Genomic DNA, 18,706 nt, shown 5'->3' on the forward strand with positions numbered 1-18,706 from the left:
ACATCCGTTTTCCCTCCCCCCCCATGACAACATGGAGCTTGTGGTACAGCAGACAATGACGATTGTCGCTTGCTATAATCTCCAACGGCAAGGGATAACTTACTCCCTTGGAATTAGAGCCGGAATCTGGTCATTGGGTGTTGGGGACGTTTACTTGTTTAACCTGGTGCAGAGGGGGGCCATGAAGTTTGATTCCTTTTGGTACGAGCATTGGGAGCTCTTTGAAGACCGGTTCATAACGAAGAAGAGGAAAAGCAAATTCAAAACCCAGAGCTGGAAAAAGCGGATTGGGCATATTTGCACGTTCTGGGAAGTACATTCTTCCAAGGTTGAAAAGTATCTCGTCCATGGAGGCCTGAGCAGATTTAAGGGAAAGAGAAGAAGGGAAGTCCTTCTTAGCTGCTTTGGAATGAAAGAAACCGTGAACCTGTACAGAGGTGCGCACACACACACACAAACACCGAGTCTCTTTGGATGCACAGCTGCCCCAAATTCTTCTGCCTCTAAGACCCAAATTATCTGGTGTCAGTCCCCTCTCTCTCCCCTGTGGTCTTACCCACCAGTGCTGTGAAGACAGACATGAGGTGCTGGCTTTGAAAAAGGAGAGAGATGTGCAATTGGATTAAATTTTAGAAATATCCTTGGCCCAAGCAGAACGCAGAGATAACCCAACAGCACCACCTTGGGGCAAATCAGTAGAAGAATGGTGACCACCGGAGTCCCTTAATTTTTTTTCTTTTTTTACAGTTAGGTGGTGGCTTTCAATGCTTTTTTGGGAAACTGGTCCTTCGTTAAAGGAAGGGTTGCTACCATGGCTGATTTGAGGTGTAAGGAGTTGATAAAGGCCAGGAACACCACCTGCTCATCTCCTGCAACCTCTTTTGCAATAGGTGTTCCCCCTCCCGACAAAAATCAGTCAGACAAAACCCATCAGCAACAGGAGGACACCAGGCCAAGGGATTTAGATCAGTGCTTCTCAACCTTGACAACTTTAAGATGTGTGGACTTCAGCTCCCAGCATTCCCCAGCCAGCCATGCTGGAATTCTGGGAGTTGAAGTCCACTCATCTTAAGTTGCCAAGGTTGAGAAGCACTGATTTAGATCAACAGCTCAATGTTTTAAAATGAAAATCTGGGTACTAGAGGGCCTAGTTTTTAAGGTGAAATATAAAAACAGGATGTTACAGTCCAATGATATGTAGGAACTTTGTCGATTTTTGATCAACCCATTCTTGGTCAAGTCAGCGCTATCTGATTATGTGCCATCAGGCTGGTATCAACCCTTAGGGACCACAGAGAGAGAGATCATCATGGAGAAAATCTAAGAGCTCGTTTGGTCTAGTGGTTAAGGCAACGGGCTAGAAACCAAGCGACTGGGAGTTCTAGTCCCACCTTAGGCATGAAAGCCAGCTGGGTGACTTTGGGCTAGTCCCTCTCTCTCTCAGCTCACAACATCAGGCTTGGGCAACAAGCTGGTCTGTTAATTCCTATTGCAACCAATGAATCAACATTCAGTTGATCTGAAAAAGCAGACCTTGCACCTGACGGAAAAACATTAGGAAGAAAAAAAAATCTATCCCTAACTTGGTCCTTCCGGTCTTCCAACGGTGCACCCATTGCTGCTGTAACCGAGTTCATCCAATCTGCTGGTCATCCTCTTCTTTTCTTTCCTTCCACCTTTCCCATGATCAGAACCTTCTCCAGAGAGTTAGGACTTCGCATAATGTGTCCAAAGTAAGATAATTTTAACCTGGTCTTTTGTGCGAGTGAAAATTTTGGGTTGATTTGTTTAATGATCTGTCTTCTTAGCTGTCTGTGGTCTTCTCAGGGATCAGTAGTGTCTGAGGTACTGAATCTACATCTAGTCTTTCCACTTTCATGTCCTCTTTCCTCCAGTGAGCCAAAGAAAACTTCCTTTTCTGGTGTTCTTACAGACATATTTTTGCAATACACATAGTACTACCCTTGTTTGGAAGGCTGCTGAAGTAAAATTCCTGCTTGCAGGAATTCAACAGATATTGTTCTGCAAAGCATTAAATTCTCCTGGCTCTGCTCTAGTGGCATTTAGGACATTTACCCATAACTATCCTGCAAGCACTGGATCTGAATTGCTAGCAGTTTTATTTTTAAAATGCAACGGGCTGCACTTCTTCCTAGGAATAAAAGGATTAAGGGACAGGATAGTGCCAAATGCAGAAAGCATTTGATGAAATGCCATTGTTGTTCATTTGCTTCCCACTCTTCATGACCCAGACAGACATCATTAGCCTTGATTGTCCATCACAAACAGCTCTGAATTCTTGTAAGCCCCTGCTGGTGTCATCAGCAAGATCGTCTAGCCACCTCATTTTCTTCCAGCGTCCTTTCTAATTGCCTTCGATTTTTCCAAACTTCCAAAACACTCCAAAGGATCTTGCCTTTGCCTTATGCGTCCAAAATATTTAAGCTTTAGCATTGCAATTAATCCTTTATATCGAGCAGTCTGGTTTTCCTTCGTTTGATATTGAATTATTTGCTCACCTTGCAGTCTGAGTGGTTCTCAGTTTTTTCCCCCCAGCACCATGATTAAAAGGCTCAGATTCAAATCAATTCTTTCCCCCTCCTTCAGGCAATGACAACAAAAAGGACATTAGAATTTCTCAAACAGCTGAAGGACGATAGAGGGAAGAAGGCAACAGTTCGCAAACAACTAACAGAAGACCGCTGGGTCAACAGATTTCTGGCTCATGCTTTCTCCTCCACTGCCCCAAGAATAAATGTGTTTTGAGAATCCTGCTAGCAAATTGCTTAATTTAAACATGTTTTACAGTAACCTATAATTGTTCCATTTGGGAGGAAGTACATATTAACTCAATTTTGAGACAAAAATTTAATATTTTCAGACAGTCATATTCTTTTGAACTACATCCCTGTTGCATGGAAGTTGACCTCTGGACCAAGAAATTGGATTCTCCATGCCCTACTTACAGCCAAAAGATTTATTTTTCAGCTAAAAATATAGAGGTGGGTTCAATTACTCAATGATCTGCAATTGATGTTCTCAGTAATCTGCAAGTGACTTGCTAATCAATGGAGATTGGCTATGGATGATAATACGGCTACCATTCATTGAAGCACTGACAATATATATTATATAATTAGAATATATACACATAGGTATCCATGAATTTGTGCCTATCTTTTAGTACTTTTTTTCCTTGTATGCTGTTTATTTTTGTTTCTTTTATTCAAACAATAAAAGCAACCCACCGCCCCCAGTACCTAAAATAGGACTACAGAGCGCAAAATCATCATGCATTTTCTCTGGCTTTGGTTTAGCATAATGGGAATGCAAATTGGCTCAGGTTCAAATCGATGCAGAAAACCTAGCCAATTTTTTTCCAGCATCAAGCTGAGATCATTGGGTTTGGCAAACTGATTAGAAAAGGCTTATATGGGTATTGACCAAAGCCTTTCCCACTGTCAAAGCAATTTGAAGGCATCCTGTCTGATCTGATCCAGACTGTTTAATCCAATTCAGGAAGCTGCCTGGGTTCCAAGACTGGACTGAACACTCCATAAATCTCAGAATCAAAGCTTTACTTAGTGTGCTCTATAAATTCTTCGGTTGAAAATATCTTCAGGGAAAATAAAAGTGTCACGCTTTTGCAAGAAAGCCACAATCACACAGACTAGATTGGGGGCTTCTTTTATTGAAAACCAACAACCAAGTTAGTTATTAGAGAGAGTCTTCCAAATCATAAAAGCACCCAGTGTCCTTATCTAAATATAAATAGTCTTCCATTTCCACTGGAAACTCCTTTTGGGTGGGGGGGGGGGGGGGAGAGGTGGAAAGGGAAAAAAAAACAGAGGGGGGAATAACATGCTATCAAGCTTTCTTCGAGCTCAGATCAGCCTGGAAAGCAGACGGTCACTTTTTGCACTGTGGAGACCTAGCTCGTGCTCCACAAGCAGCCTGTGGTCATTTCATTTGCTGGGTTCCAAGCCAAACCAGGTTTTTATTTGCAGGGTGTAGAAGAGAAGCAGGTGGGGGTGAGGAAAAAAAAAACCCTGTAAAATCCAAAAAGCATGCATTTGAAAAAACAAACACTGAAGCACGAAAAGAAACTGGAGAAGCCCGGGGAGTGATAGCCAAGCACCCTCCCGCTATTCCAAAACCAGTAAGAAAAAGTAACATTAGAGATGCCCAGCAACAGCAACCTGAAGCCCATCCCGTTACGCTCGAAGGACATCGCAGGAGAAGTGCTGTAGATTTGCCTCCATAAAGTGCAGAGGGTACAAAATAGCAAAACAGACAACATAGTTGAGGGAGATTTCATTTCCAGAAGCCGCTGCCGCCACAAGGTGTGACAGAGGTCGGTCCGAATAATGGTGATGCAGAGGTGGTCAATCTCCTGTAGCCTCGGGGCCACATCAGGTCCCTCTGATCCAGCCTGGGAACCGCCCCCCCCCCAAATCAGGCAGGATCGAGACAAAACCCAACGTGAAACGTTAAACTGCATAGGGAGAGTTAACAGAATAGTCTCCCTGTGTCATTAATGATGTTGCAATTTGGTGGCATCACTCAGATGGGGAGCCAAACATCTGGAAGGGATGAGACAGGCCCTGGTGGCCCTCAACCCTGTTTTGAACGAGGTTCAGGCCAAATTATGGACAGAGGTTTGACCAGCAACCTAAGACCTATTATGAGAGCATCTTTACAAGGGGCCTTGCGTCAGAATAAGTTTCTAGAGAGCAATGTGATTAGCATTGCCTTTCCAAACTGCTTACTGGTGGCAAAGGTGACCCACAGCTGATCCTGAAAACAAAGTTTGCTTGGGTCTGGTTAGTACTTGGATGGGTCTTTCAAAGCTACCGATGAGAACGGCAGGTCTCTTTTAAAAAGCACCTTGCGGGAGGCTGTGTTGAGCCCCATCTGTAACATCGCCAAGGCTGAGACGTTTTAGTGGATCAACAGGGACTAGCAACTCAATCACCTTCCAGTGGAGGTGGCCATTGGTGAAGATCAAGCCACAGCTTGAGGGTGCTAATGATATTTCTTCAGACTGGACAGATTAAACAAACAGGTGGATCTGTTTTTTTAGCACCTCGTACAATCCTGACATGCCACCACTTCCTGTGTCCTTAAAATGGGTTTTCCCTTTTGTGTGTGTTTTAACATTCTCCTGGAAATTTCATGTGCTGGTGCTTTCTCCAAGCTTATTCTGCATCTATTCATCATTTATATGATATATATATATATATATGTATATATATACACACACATGTTGAAAGATAATTTACTTCTTTGGCATAGCAGTATGAAGGGAGGGAATCCACAGGAAAACAAGAAATGTGAATACAAGCCACTGGTAATATTTCCTTTTGGGTGGGTGGGTGGGGGGTAGAGAAAGGTTTCACAGAAGCAAGTCTATAAAAAGGGAAGAATTCTCCACGTTGTTCAGTTCTCTGGAGGTGTGGTAAAGAAAAACATTTCATTTGTTCCCCGTTTAGAAATCATTCACACCCATGTTCCTATGCATTTTTTCCTGCAAAAGTAGGATACAGATGATCAGCCAGCAATGGGCTCAGTGCAGAAAGCACATCCCTCACCGGCAGACAGCCTCAACTTCAATCCAGATGTTCTCAGGCAGGCAGGCAAAGCCATAACACAGCCACCTCGGTTCTAGCCGTGGCTAACTGCACATCGCAACAAGCCAAATTGTGGTGTCCGTGTGTGAACCCAGCCCGTCGTTCCTAACCATGATGGATGCCTTGGGGCAAATCTCACGAACCTCAACGTGAGTGCTTGATTTGGCGAATGGCGCCATGGCCAATTCATTAGACGTTGAGTTTGGGCAGTAGGCAAAACTGTAGGATTGGCACTAAAAGGTAAATGTGTGCAAAGATCTGAGTGGGTGTAAGTAAGTTTTGTGGAGGGGCAGTGCGCTGTGTTGGAAGGGAGGTGAGATCCTGGTGGACCCATTTCGGAGCTAAGGAGTGATGGGGGAGACTGAAGTTCTCAAGGGAAGGCAGACGATCCACTCCAACGTCTAACTTCTCCTGGCTGTGTATGGACTTCCTGCTTCCAACCATCTAGGAAAGATGACGTGGATCAAGAGAAAAAGGGAATTAGCCCATAGGATCAACCCCGCTTCCCAATTTGGACGTGGGGGAAGCGATCCACCTAACTCCATCTCTTGACACCGCACGGGGGGCCATCTGGTTTTTACTGACATTTTCAACCTCTGAAGGTGGTGGCTATGGAGAGAGAGGCCCCACAATAGCTGAACCTTTGGGTTTCGTTTTAGTGGCTCAGGATGCCTACTTGAAAGGTGAAATGCACATCAAAACAATTTGTATGTTGAAAAGCACCGCTCGGCTTCTGTATTTCAGCCATGCGATCCAGGAGCCGGTGAAAAGACGCTCCCTCCGTAGATTGAGAAGACAGATGGCCCTCTGGCTGTTTTTACCCAAACGAGGAGTGTCTTCCTCTGTGAATTCTTCGAAGTAAACATCGGAAGAGGTGACAAAACTGGGGTGGGTGGGCGCTTCACAATCCAGGAACGTAGGCCACAAAATTGGGATGTAAAATCTTTCCAGGAGGGTTTTTGGGTTTTTTGGGGGGGAAGGAGGAAAAGGGAAATTGTTTCTTTAGGGTAAAAAGGAAAAAAAGAAAGGAAGAATTGCAGAAAACAGAACACATACTTACAGAAAGATCCTATTCTAACCCTCTTTCCAGCCTTGATTTTCTACATAAAGAGAGTTTGGACATTGCAAGGCACACAAACCAACACAAGCCTCTTCTTAGCAGCGGCATCTTTAAAAGGGCGGGGGGCGGGTGTTGCAGTTTTGCATGCAGTCTAGAAAATTCCTGAATGTCCACAGCTGCATTTCTGGGGTGGGTCCATTGCAGGGAACACGCTAAAATTCACCTCGGCAGCAGCTGAAAGGGCAGTGGAGAATTTCAAGGGCAGGCCTCAGCCAGGCCGCCCAAGACGGCGTTCTGAAGCTAGATTTCTTCAGGCAGGGTGAGGCCACACCGCCACCGTGGCCTCTCTCTCGAAGACATGGAGAAGAAGTATCGTGAGAGGCTGGACTGGGCCAAGGGAGGCTGCGGACAAAGACATCTGTTCTATTTCGTGCAAACCGCCGTTAATGCTAAGAAGTTTCCGACTGCCTCGGTTCTTCCCGCTGGGAGAAACCAGGACGATGCCACTCCAGTTGATTCGGCGTGATGGCGAGGTCTGGGGAGTTTAAGAGTCTTCCCCGAGGATTTCTGTGACGAAGGAAGCCATCTCAGTCTCTTTGGTGTCGTGAAGAGTGAAGAAGGGGTGAGCCTGTCAGAAGAAGGAAGGAGAAGTGGAAGAAAGAGGAGGAAGAAAAATAATAATAGTGGTTTCAGCACATGGGAAGAGAAATTGGGATGTTCTTCACATCTCTGGCCACCGGCAAAGGCTGGAAGACAAGACACTTGCAGCATTTCTCGCAAGCCCCAAACTAAAAATAATACACCCTCCCAAGTCATTCTTGGCTTTGGCAACCTTGACTTTTAAAACTGCATCCCAGTGTTCAAGATAGGTCAGCTAGAGTTCACTGTGAGGGCTAGAAATCATGGCAAACCAAGATCAGAACACCATCCTCCTCTTAACAAACATGTTCTAAATACTTGGCAGAGTGGAGCTGTTAATCTTTAGGATCCTGCACATTCATATACAAGTCGTCCTCGCTTAATGACCGTCCGTTTAATAATGGTTCAGAGATACGACGGGGCTAAAAAGTTATTTACGACCCATCCTCGAAATTGCAACCGTCGCACCCCCATGGTCACTTCATCATGATTTGGGCGTTTGCTGACCAGCTCACATTTATGACCAGTTGCAGCATCCTGCAGTCACGTGACTGTGATTTGCAACCTTCCCAGCCAGCTTCTGACAAGCCAAATCAATAGGGAACCATTGATTTGCTTAACAACCATGGTAAAAATGGTTGTGAAATCTGGTCCGGTCATGGGATGCCCTGCTTAACGACTGCATTGCTTCGCAACCAAAATTCTGGTCCCAATTGTGGTGGTTAAGCAAGGACTCTAAGATGTAATCCTTATCATGATATGCAAGATGAGGATGGCTGGCTTCCTCCTGGAGTTGGGACAACTGAAGCTGAGAAACAATGGCTAGTCTTTTCCTTCCTTCCTCCCTCCCTCCCTTCCATCTATCCTTTCTCTAGATGTTACTAAGCAATATGACTTTCTGCCTGAGCTGCCACGTTCAATTCCACATCGGGCACTATGATTAAGGCTGCCCTGTGCTCGCCTGCAGGGACCTGGTTAAACTGGATTAAAACTGGGCCATGAGAAAGAAGATCAAACTCACCATCAGCTCTAAGTAGCTCATTCGTTCAGCAGGGTTCTTCCTCAGACTGGAAAGAAAAAAAAAAGACCACCAGAACATCAGCCCCAATCAAAGCTTAAAGATTTGTCATTGGGATAACAGAAACACCCATCACTCTGCTCTTAACCATGATCAGCTGTTGCGGCCTATTTTATCTACCGCCGTGCATGAAGGTAAGCATTGTTGGAGAATTCCAAATTATCAGGGCCAGTCTTGTTGTTCTCTTTGCTTTTAAGAAATCCTACACTTCTGTTTTACCATTTGGGAGATTTTGGCAAGAAGTTCTCAGCCTACATTTCTTGGTCCATCATGCAGAAAGATTCTGCTTGCTGCTTCTTTTTTTTTTTTAATCCGTTCAATCGTGTCCGATTCTTGGAGGCTGCCTGGACAAGTCCCTGTAGTTTTCTTGGCAAGGTTTTCAGAAGTGGTTTGCCATTGCTTCCTTCCTAGGGCTGCGAGGGAGTGACTGGCCTAAGGTCACCCAGCTGGCGTCATGCCCAAGGCAGGACTAGAACTCACAGTCTCCCGCTTTCTAGCCTGATGCCTTAACCATGATACCAAACTGGCTTGCTGCTACAGGCCTTCAGTCTGGAATGGCAGGGAGATACCTCCTCCTTTTCAAGATATGGCGGAGTGTGGAATAACTCTTTATATTTGGGGATCAACAGGAGCTCTTTCTTGCTCCCCCAATTCCACAAGGCAAACAAGAAATATTAGAATCTTGATCCAGATTGTGACCAGCACAAGGGAGATGCCCATTTCTTTTTAAATCACCGTTCACACAGCCCTAGATTGGAACAGGACGTCTGCGCCTTTCCACCACATGAAATGCAAACGAGGAACCACGCACAGCTTGGTGGTGGAAAGTCGCGCAGAACCATGGTTTGCAAGCAGAAGGTGGAGTGCTCAGTGGTAGAACTGAGTTGGAATTGCCACAGTTCCAGCCGTGCACCCACACGGCCAGCAACAGTGGCAAGAAGCGATCCGTCTGCAAGTCGAGGAAAATGCAATGCTTCGGCATTACAAAAACCATCGTTAAAGTTTCTAGCCCCCACGATTTAGTTTCTGGAGGGGCACAAAGGGAAGGATTCTGAACAGGGATTCCGTATCTCATCTTAGTTCCCAAGCCTTTCCGTGGTTTTAAAGCAAAATTCCTAACGAGGCACCCCCACGCCCACCAGAGATGGAGGGTCGGAGTTGAAGGCCACATCTGAAGGATTCTTCTTGGGAAAAATCTGTTCAGATGGCTGAACACCAAGAAACTTACCACATCATTACCAATGTGAATACAGTTTAGGAGAGGGGTATTACAGTTAATTTCTAAAACACGGAATTTGCCACCTCACAAAAAGTTTTGGCTCTATCGTGCGCGGAGCACAGAGATGGGAGAATTTTACATACAGGGAATTTTTTTTTAAAATTAATGGATTCAAGAGATGAGTCTCTTATCTATTTTTCAAAAGTCCCCGTGTCTTAAAAATGAGAAGATGAAGCTACATGGGCTAGACTTCATGATAAGCCTGTGGACGGAATAAATTCCACATGGATACCAATGGACGTTAGATGGGTGCTTTCTCTCTTTTCTTCCAGTTAATTACCCTTTTACCCTCTCTTTGAATTTTTTTTTAAGGATGTTAGCTGGGTCGTTTGTTTCTCTTTTTCACTGCACAGCCAGTATTTCTGTTCCCCCTGCCCCCCCGTCCCCCGTTTGTGTTAGTTTTCTATTTCCCTTTTTTAAAAAAAATAAATACAACACAGAGGAATTTACCACTGGGCGGTGAAGTCGACAAAGTCTTTGGAGAAACGGTCGGCCGGGAGCTGAGGGGACGGTTCTTCCACTACCTGCTTAAGCTGCTGGAAGGGGGTCCCCCAAGAGTCGTAGGGGAAACGGAGAATGGCCATCTCGATCTGGATGGAGAGGAAAAGATGGGAGTTGCCCAGCACAGGGTTTCCCCACCAGGGTTCCATGGCAGCATCTCTTTCCCCAGCCTCCCAAGGTCTTTCCCACGTACCACTGCACATCCACCGTGTGAAACTCATTTCTAAACTTATCTATACCTGCGAAGGACGCTCTTCTTTATGCACGTCTTTCACTGACCATATAAGAGTTGTTGTTACTTTCATCGCTGCAGTTATTATCCCCATAATCCATACTATATCCAAAGCACAGCAGGTGTCTTGGCCCTTCTGCTTTCTGGCTTGCCAGCAACCGAGGGCTCCTTGATTTCTTACCAAAGTGATCCCAAGACTCCACACGTCTGATTTCACATTGTACCCCTTCTGGTTTAGCTCCGGGTTTATTCTTTCTGGCTGCAGAACAGAAAGGGAGAACTTGATTTGTGTGCACCACCCAGAGGCACATGTGTGAGATGGGCAGCTATATAAATTTAATAATTAAACAAACTCAGTCAAAGAAGCCGGGAGCTGTGAGGGTCCTGGATGAATGCCAGCAATCCACGTGGCCCAATAACTCCTGCAGAGACATTAGGCCAATCAGAATGCTCTAGCCTGACCCTACCTCACAGGGTTGTTGTGAGCTTTGGGAGGATGGAATTGAGCCAATGTACACCCCATAGGGATTGGGGTAGAGTAGAATATAGCCCTAATGAACTATAATAAACCAGCACACAACCACCTTTGCCATCATATTGGTCTGCAAGGTTCATTCTACTTTTGGTCAAACCCCAGACACATATGACAGACAGAGAGACAGAGAGATAGAGAGACATGGACTTATAGGCTGCTCCAATCTCTGTGCAGTGTACAGCTCCCAAATCTCTAATCAGGGATTAAAAACTGAGCAATAACCCATTTTAAAACTAAAACTACACCTTGTGAATAACCATCTAAAAGCAGGAAATCAACATTCTACACAAAAAAACTAATTCATTGTCCAGAGCAGGGACCCTCGGGTTCCGCAAGAGGTCACTAGGAGTTCCCGGGAAGATCAGGATTTCTTTACAAAATTATTTCAAATTAGGGCAACTTCACATTAAAGAGGTAAGCTTCGTTCTTTGTTTTCAGTTGAAGAACCCTGTTAGTGCATCTAGACAGGCCCACCCATGAAACAAATATAATAATTTGCAACTTCTGGCCTATCTTTGAGCCTGAATGTGCAGGGGTTCCCCGAGGCCTGGAAAATATTTCAAGGGTTCCTCCAGACCACCCTTTCTCAAAAGTTGAGAAAGGGTGGTCCAGAGAATCTCTAACACCCTGGACCTGAAGACTTGGTGAAATAACCACGTTTTCCCCTATTTTCTGAAAAACAGGAGGGAAATCGTCCTCATCTTCCCTTCCTCTTCCATTTGAAGCTCCTTGTTTGTCTAACACACCCAGAGAAACCCAAGATGGATACTTGAACAGTTGACAGGAATCAGATTTGGCTAAAAAATAATTACCCTTCTGCACTTCCTTCTATTTGGAGAGAAATGAAAGGACAAGCCTGAATGAAAGGACAATTCTCTGTAGGAAAGGCAAATTAGAATTGGAGGAAAGGAGAAAAGGACAGGACACTATTCCCCAAACCCACGTACACATGTCCCCACAACAGACACCCCCCCACCTCTAATTGTCCCCACACTCACAGCCATGTAAGGTTTGCAGCCGGCATCCAGGGTTTTAGCCACTGAATCCACCAAATAACCACTGATTCCAAAATCACACATTTTCACATGCCCCTGTTTGTTGATCAGGACATTGGATGGCTTCACATCTGTAAGCAGAGAAGAGACATGGCAAATGCCTTTTTGGAATCCTTGCCCACAAAGCTGAGGTGGAAAAACATCACCCCAGTTTCAGCCGCCCACCATTTCAACGGCATTGGGGAAGAATGGTGGGAAGTCACCTGCCACCTGGATGAGATTTGGAACAGACATTTACCTCTGTGAATCACCGACAGCTTGCTGTGGAGATGCTCCAATGCCCGCACAATCTGGACAGGAGGGGAAGAAATAGCCGGTGCCTGTTAGTGTTGGGAAGCTGTCACAACTACACGCTGTCCAGCTGCTGTATGGAACAGCGGCTCTTTAACCATTTGACCAATTATCCCTTTTCCTGGTCTCAAACACCCCCACAAAAACCCCAGACCCTGTTGTTTTACACAAGCATCTCAGCAGCCCCAAGCTGGATCCCCGGCTCACAAAAAAACAATTACAAATTGCTGCCTTACTCCCAGGATATGCCCAAACTAAGAAGCACCTGTATGGAGGAACAGCTGCGCACGAAGGGGCTTTGAGTCCTCCATCTACGCCAGTGTTTCTCAATCTTGGCCCCTTTAAGATGGGTGGACTTCAACTCCCAGAATTCTGGCTTGGGAATTCTGGGAGTTGAAGTCCACATATCTTAAAGTTGCCAAAGTTGAGAAACACTGGTTTGCATGGATGCTTCTGGTCAACAACAACTTCAGGACACATAATCAATCAATCAATCAATCAATCAAATCCTCCATTAGTTTGGAGAAAACTAATCTAGCATTAAGAGAACAAGCCAAGCCTTCCACTGGAGTCTGGTGTAGCTTTATCTTCCAATTAGCTGCAAGGACAAAGTCAGAAGTTTTCATTTCCATCTTAATTAAGCTGAGTTTGTTTGGTTGTCTGAACCAGGACAAAATGGCAGGGAAGCTGGGCATGGAAACATGCAAGCTCCAGGGCACTGTTTTTGAAACTCAGGTTCCTACTAACCACAATGAAACTCAGGTTTGGTTAACATACCAAACCAGTGTTTCTCAACCTTGACAACTTTAAGATGGGTGGGCTAACTTCCAGAATTCCGGCTGGCTGGGGAATTCTGGGAGTTGAAGTCCACCCATCTGTTGAGAAACATTGCACTAGCTTGGGGCCAATCTAGTAATGGAAGAGGTATTTTTGTTCCCATTCCAGAAAGGAGGGAGGGCATATTATTTGCCAGCTAGATTTATAACCCTGAATTATAATTCAGCTTTGCATCTGAAAGTGGCCACTCCCTCATCCAGGTAAAGATAACACTCACAGACACGGCTATTTTTCCCAGTATATCTTCAGGGATGGTCTTCTTCTTCTCCAGAACCTTCTTATAAAATTTATCCAGAGACGTGTCCATCAACTCCATGCAGATCCATACATCGCCCTGAGCACCAAGTGAAGGCAGAGCAGAGATTTTATTCCTTCCTTGATTGTATTCGTTTGAAAAATCTTAAGCCACTTCCCCCGCTCAGTTCAGACAACGCATCCCCATTGCTATTTAGGAAGCGGAATTAAGCTTTGAAATTGAAAATTGGAAATGACATTTTCAGGTGCCCTGCAGGCGAGTTGATACCTCTATTGACAAGGCAACAACCCCATCGCTTGGGCTCCCAAATCACAGCAAAGGGCAAAGGATCAGCTCTTACAGGAAAACAGAACAGCCTGTTTCCATCCATGCCTTCTGCCTTCTACCATTCCATCCATGCTTCAGTGCTCACAGTCTACCAGTGAGCCAGTAAAGACTCTGGATTTCCTTCGTTACCTCTCTGAAAAGGGCTCCATAAAAAGTGACCGTGTAAAAGCAGTCAACTGTCCTCATGGAGACATCTAGATCCATCACTAGTCTCTTCTGCTCCTGAGTATTCACAGTGGCTCGGATCCTCTGGATCGGAAGGAAAAGAATTAAAATCAACGGTGGAGCACCGGGAGTAAGACCGCCTTCCCAACCTCTTCGACCTTGAGATATTGGACCACGACCCCCAGAATTCTCAGCAAGGGCTCGGCTGGATGGGGAATTCTGGGAGTTGGCTGTCCACTCCTCAAGATGGAACAACACTGAGATACATCATCACTGCTGACTGTTCTGGGGCCCTATGCTAAGCCGTAGAGCCCTGTTTGCAAAACACAACACCTGGGTTCATGCATGTAGAGGGTGGAGGGAATAACCTGGAGGGCAGGAGGAAGAGGCACCACCAAGGCAACAGTCAGATAAAAGGGAGCTGAGTCCAGAGAAAGAATGGAACATGCAGAAACCTCTCAGACAAGCTCCTCCCTGGTTCACATGAAGATATAGGGAGAGAGGGGGTGTAATAGTCTGTGGGAATGACCGTGGGAGACAGGAGCAAGAGCTGCAGACTAGACAACGGACAGATAAGAGGCAGCTGAGCCCACAGAAGGAATGAGGGCGTGGGAAGCGTCTCAGAAGGGACCCTCCCTAGTTTCTTGGACTGTAAAGGCGAGCAGGGGGAGAGATGTCCTTTCAGACTTGCAAGATTCTGTTATTGTAACCTTACAATAAAGGTGGTTTTGGATTCTTGTCCGGACTACCTCAAAGGGCTGACGGGGGGAGCACATTCAGACTTGTAAGGTTCTGTTACTTTAACTGTACCATAAAGTTAGTCCTGGCCTACATGACATTGGTTTCCTAGTCTGATCTGCCTTGAAGGGCTGTGTGCCAAGGCAACACCCTCGGTCCAACTTGCTGAGCCCCTTTGCTAACGTTCTCACCTTCACAGCCATGATTGTGTCACTCTTCGCATGATGCACTTTCTCCACCACGCCGTAAGCACCTCTCCCCAGTTCTGAGATGCTCACCAAGTCGTCAGCCTCAACTTCAAAATTCTGCAGATCGGACGAGACGTTGGCGGATGGAACAACAGGGGAAAGAAATGACCAGCAGGTTAAGAACATAGAAACAGGTTTCTTGCTCTCCGCCCAACAAACCATCATGAACACTCTTTAAGGCAAAACATTTCATCCATCCAATTCAATTCGCTTCCATCAACAACCCAGAAATTACATAAAAACATCATTAAAAAGGAAAAATAACAGTGTTATTGCCTTGTTTTCATTGCGGCAACACAAAATTTAGTTATCGCGTGTGTGGGGGAAATAATTTCATATCTGAGAGAGGCAAGTTCATATAATATTCTGCTCTTGCTATGCAGCAGGGTAAAATAAACTATTCTGCATATCCCTACAGATGTCACAACATCATAGCACTTAGCAAATTATTTTGATCTATCCCCCAGAATCCGCAGGAACGCAAGGCAGAGAAACTTCTGGCCTGTCTTTGAGCCTGAATGTGCAGGGGTTCCCCAAGGCCTGAAACATATTTCAAGGGTTTCTCCAGAGTCAAAAAGTTGAGACAGCTGCTGTATTTGATGGCGTGCCATTCCCACTTGGAAGACCGAAGCTATCTCTGTTCCTGAAACTCAGGTTGTTATTCTTCGAATGACATACAGCTTACAGGACAGCTCGTAACTAGAGACCACTGGCTATTTCTAGCCGGTGTGTTGAGCGTGAGGGTCACACACACTCCCAAGGGTCCAGGCTGGTTCATCCCATAGCCAATGAAAAGCTTTCAAAGGCAGTAATGGAAAAGGCCATTGGGAGGAAGGGAGGAGGTGACCGTAAGTGACCCATCTGTTACCCAGTCAGGTCAGGCCTCCCACCCAGCAGTAATTGGGGGAGGAGGTTGTTTGCCACAAAGAGGAATATGAAGGAGGAGGAGGAGGAGGAGATTCAGAAGGACACTAAAGTCAGGTTCAACAGAAAGCAGAACTGTAAAAGAGGAGGACTGGGTTGCCCTAAGTGCTTAAGATACTGGAAGCCCTTAGAAAGAAAATTCTTCCAGAGGTTTTGTAGGTGGTATCAAGCAAGCTTCCTGGGGAAGCGAGTTCCACCAACACAGCAGAACTTCTCTCCTACCTAGATGGATTCTCACCCAAGCCATGGCTTGTTGTAACCATGGCTGGTGCAAGGCTGATACACCCCACACAGCTAGCACTCATGGTCTACAGCAGTGTTTCTCAACCTCAACAACTTTAAGCTGTGTGGACTTCAACTCCCAGAATACCCCAGCCTGCCACGCTGGCTGGGGAATTTTGGGAGTTGAAGTCCACACATCTTAAAGTTGCCAAGTTTGAAAAACACTGCTCTACAGTCCATAAATGTGAGAAGAACCTATCTTGCTAAGTAAAAACTAAGCAAACCACATAGTTACTCAGGGTCATCTGTGCACCCGGCCAACCTTGTTCTTTTGTCCTGTTACAAGACCACGAGAACCTCAACAGGAAGGTGGAGAAACCACCACACCGTGGATTTTGTCCCAACTGACCAGCAGCGCACAAGCGTTGTCTACCCCTGCATGGAGGGGGCACTATCCCAACCCATGTCTTTGCATTTCTGAGCCTCTCCTCACAGCTACGTTTTGCTTTCATGAAAAGCCCAAGATAAACAGTAAATCAAAGAATTTTGCAGAAGAAAAGGTCAAAAGCCTGGATGGAGGACAGGACGAGAACAAGACCTACCTTTTCTCCAATGGTAATAAAAGTCCTGGAATCCAAGTTCCTTGGAGGTCTGCAGAGGAAACAAAGAAAAGAATCCAATCCAGTCCCAGAATGGTTCTGGAGGAGACATTGCAAGAAAACCCAGTGCGCATCTCCTACGCTCTAGCATGGAAAAAAGAAACAAGATTGAGTACATTTCAATCAAGTTGCAGCTTGAGCTGATAAATCAGCAACAGCCCAAGGTAAAGCAGCAATTCATCCTTTCTCACATTCTTACATTACCGCAAAACCTCACTTTAACAGACTGTTTGTGGGGCAGGGTGTCCGTTAAATCCAAATGAGTGTAATGGATGTCCTTTGGACGATTATGTAATTGAAATGTGTACGTCAATTGCACGGGTTTATATCATTTGGGTGATCACCATTGATGTCAATTACATAACCATGCAAGTAACATAAATTGAGGCAAATTATGTGAAAACATCAATCATCTCATTATGTCGTTGGAAGCCAATGCCCTGAATTATGCCAGTTGTCCAGACTGATTCAGAAAGAACAGACTTTGGGAGGGGTGACATCTGAAATAACATTTTCTCCATTCCATCTGCAGTCTACTAAACAGAGGTCCGGAGAACCAAATTTTACTTATGTAAGTTCTGGTTTTACTTCTTTCAGGAAATATTAATGCTTCTCACATGGCTTTCAGCATCTTGGGGACCAGACTTTAATTTAGAATGGTCTTCAGCCAAACTACTTTTAGCTTTTACTTGGCGGGAACCCGTAAAACGAGGTGAAACAGATCTTACGTTGGAGGGACGGATGACTGTTTGTTGACCGATGGCATTCTTAAAATGGGTGGCCTTTTCTTCTTCGTTCCTAGAAGAAAGAGGACACTTTTAAAAATGAATCTGCTTGAGAATGCAAGGTTTCTGTTCATCTGAGGTGCTAGACTATAGCCTGTTCAATTGTGGCTTATTAAAACCCCCCCCACAAATGGCTGAGTTCACATCATGTGCCAAACCAAACCTCAGCAAATCACTTGAGTGAATCAGGACTGTGAGAATTAATGGAAAGTGATGGATAGGCTATGAAGAATCCATCTGATTCGAAATTCTTTCCACTTTCTCACAGCCCAGCCTATCTTGCAGGGCTGTCAAGAGGATGAGTTCTGGCAGTTCTCAGCAGTTTCTGAGCCTCTCCTCACAGCTACGTTTTGCTTTCATGAAAAGCCCAAGATAAACAGTAAAGCAAAGAATTTTGCTGAAGAAAAGGTCCAAAGCCTGGGTGGAGAACAAGATCTACCAGTTGATACCTGTCAACTGTAGGAAAGCTCAGGTAAACAGGCTCCCAAAATGAAGAATTTTGGCTGTACTCTCAAATATTACGGGTATGCCAAACAAGCGACTTTCAGTGGTGGAGGATTTTTTTTTTTAATGGAGATCTAACTTACCAACTTTGCGCTTTTCCAAGGATCCTTTGGGATCTGCAAGAGAAGAGGGGGGAGGTTAGAAAACAGCAGTTGTTAAAAAAGCCAGAATAGCTGGGTTGACCATAAGCGGGGAAAAGCCCATGGAGGAAATACTTTCTTTAGGCAAACAAAATTTTTGCAAAACTGTTGTCAGATTTGATGTTGCAAGAACCTTCACACTGCCAATCTCGAAATCAAAGTCTCCACCAGTTTAGAGGGAAGGACCAGATGCCAGTACTGGTAAGGTTTATTCAGCCAATGGCCAGCAAACCATGCAACATGAAAGCCACATCAAATGGGTGCAGTAAAATACTAACAAGGAGTCGCTGTAATAAAAGTGTAATGTCAGCTGCTATACAGATCCTTGTTTAGCGACCACAGTTGGGACCGGCAACTCAGTCATTAACGGAAGCAGTGGCTAAGTGAAACCGCAACGGTGCTTATAATCTGATTTCAACTTTCGTTTGCTTGACAGACCTGCGAAGGTTGTCAATGCAAGGACTGATTGCAGAGTTACTTTTTCATCACCACAGTAACTGCGAATGGCCGCTAAATGGTCGCGCGAAACGAGGACTACAGGTAGTCCTCACCTAACAACCATTCGTATAGTGATGGTTTGGACTTACAACGGTGTTGAAAA

The 18,706-nt window shown here is 45.2% G+C and overlaps 1 protein-coding gene across 2 annotated transcripts in view; it reads right to left on the reverse strand.

Annotated features, from left to right (window-relative positions):
- Positions 1–3,671: 3,671 nt before the first annotated feature.
- Positions 3,672–18,706, reverse strand: part of MAP2K3 (mitogen-activated protein kinase kinase 3) — a 45,169-nt gene continuing 30,134 nt past the window's right edge. For both annotated transcript variants that reach the window (XM_063314604.1, XM_063314605.1), the window contains exons 2-13: positions 18,049–18,081; positions 17,405–17,474; positions 16,620–16,668; positions 14,815–14,928; positions 13,850–13,969; positions 13,355–13,471; positions 12,248–12,299; positions 11,953–12,080; positions 10,601–10,678; positions 10,137–10,276; positions 8,351–8,396; positions 3,672–7,318 (exon numbers count right to left, since the gene is read on the reverse strand). In XM_063314604.1, the coding sequence (XP_063170674.1) occupies positions 7,235–7,318; positions 8,351–8,396; positions 10,137–10,276; positions 10,601–10,678; positions 11,953–12,080; positions 12,248–12,299; positions 13,355–13,471; positions 13,850–13,969; positions 14,815–14,928; positions 16,620–16,668; positions 17,405–17,474; positions 18,049–18,081 (1,031 nt within the window). In that variant the 3' untranslated portion in view covers positions 3,672–7,234. The remainder of the gene's footprint in view (positions 7,319–8,350; positions 8,397–10,136; positions 10,277–10,600; positions 10,679–11,952; positions 12,081–12,247; positions 12,300–13,354; positions 13,472–13,849; positions 13,970–14,814; positions 14,929–16,619; positions 16,669–17,404; positions 17,475–18,048; positions 18,082–18,706) is intronic.

Source organism: Candoia aspera, chromosome 14, assembly GCF_035149785.1.
Source record: "Candoia aspera isolate rCanAsp1 chromosome 14, rCanAsp1.hap2, whole genome shotgun sequence".
Classification (NCBI taxonomy): domain Eukaryota; kingdom Metazoa; phylum Chordata; class Lepidosauria; order Squamata; family Boidae; genus Candoia; species Candoia aspera.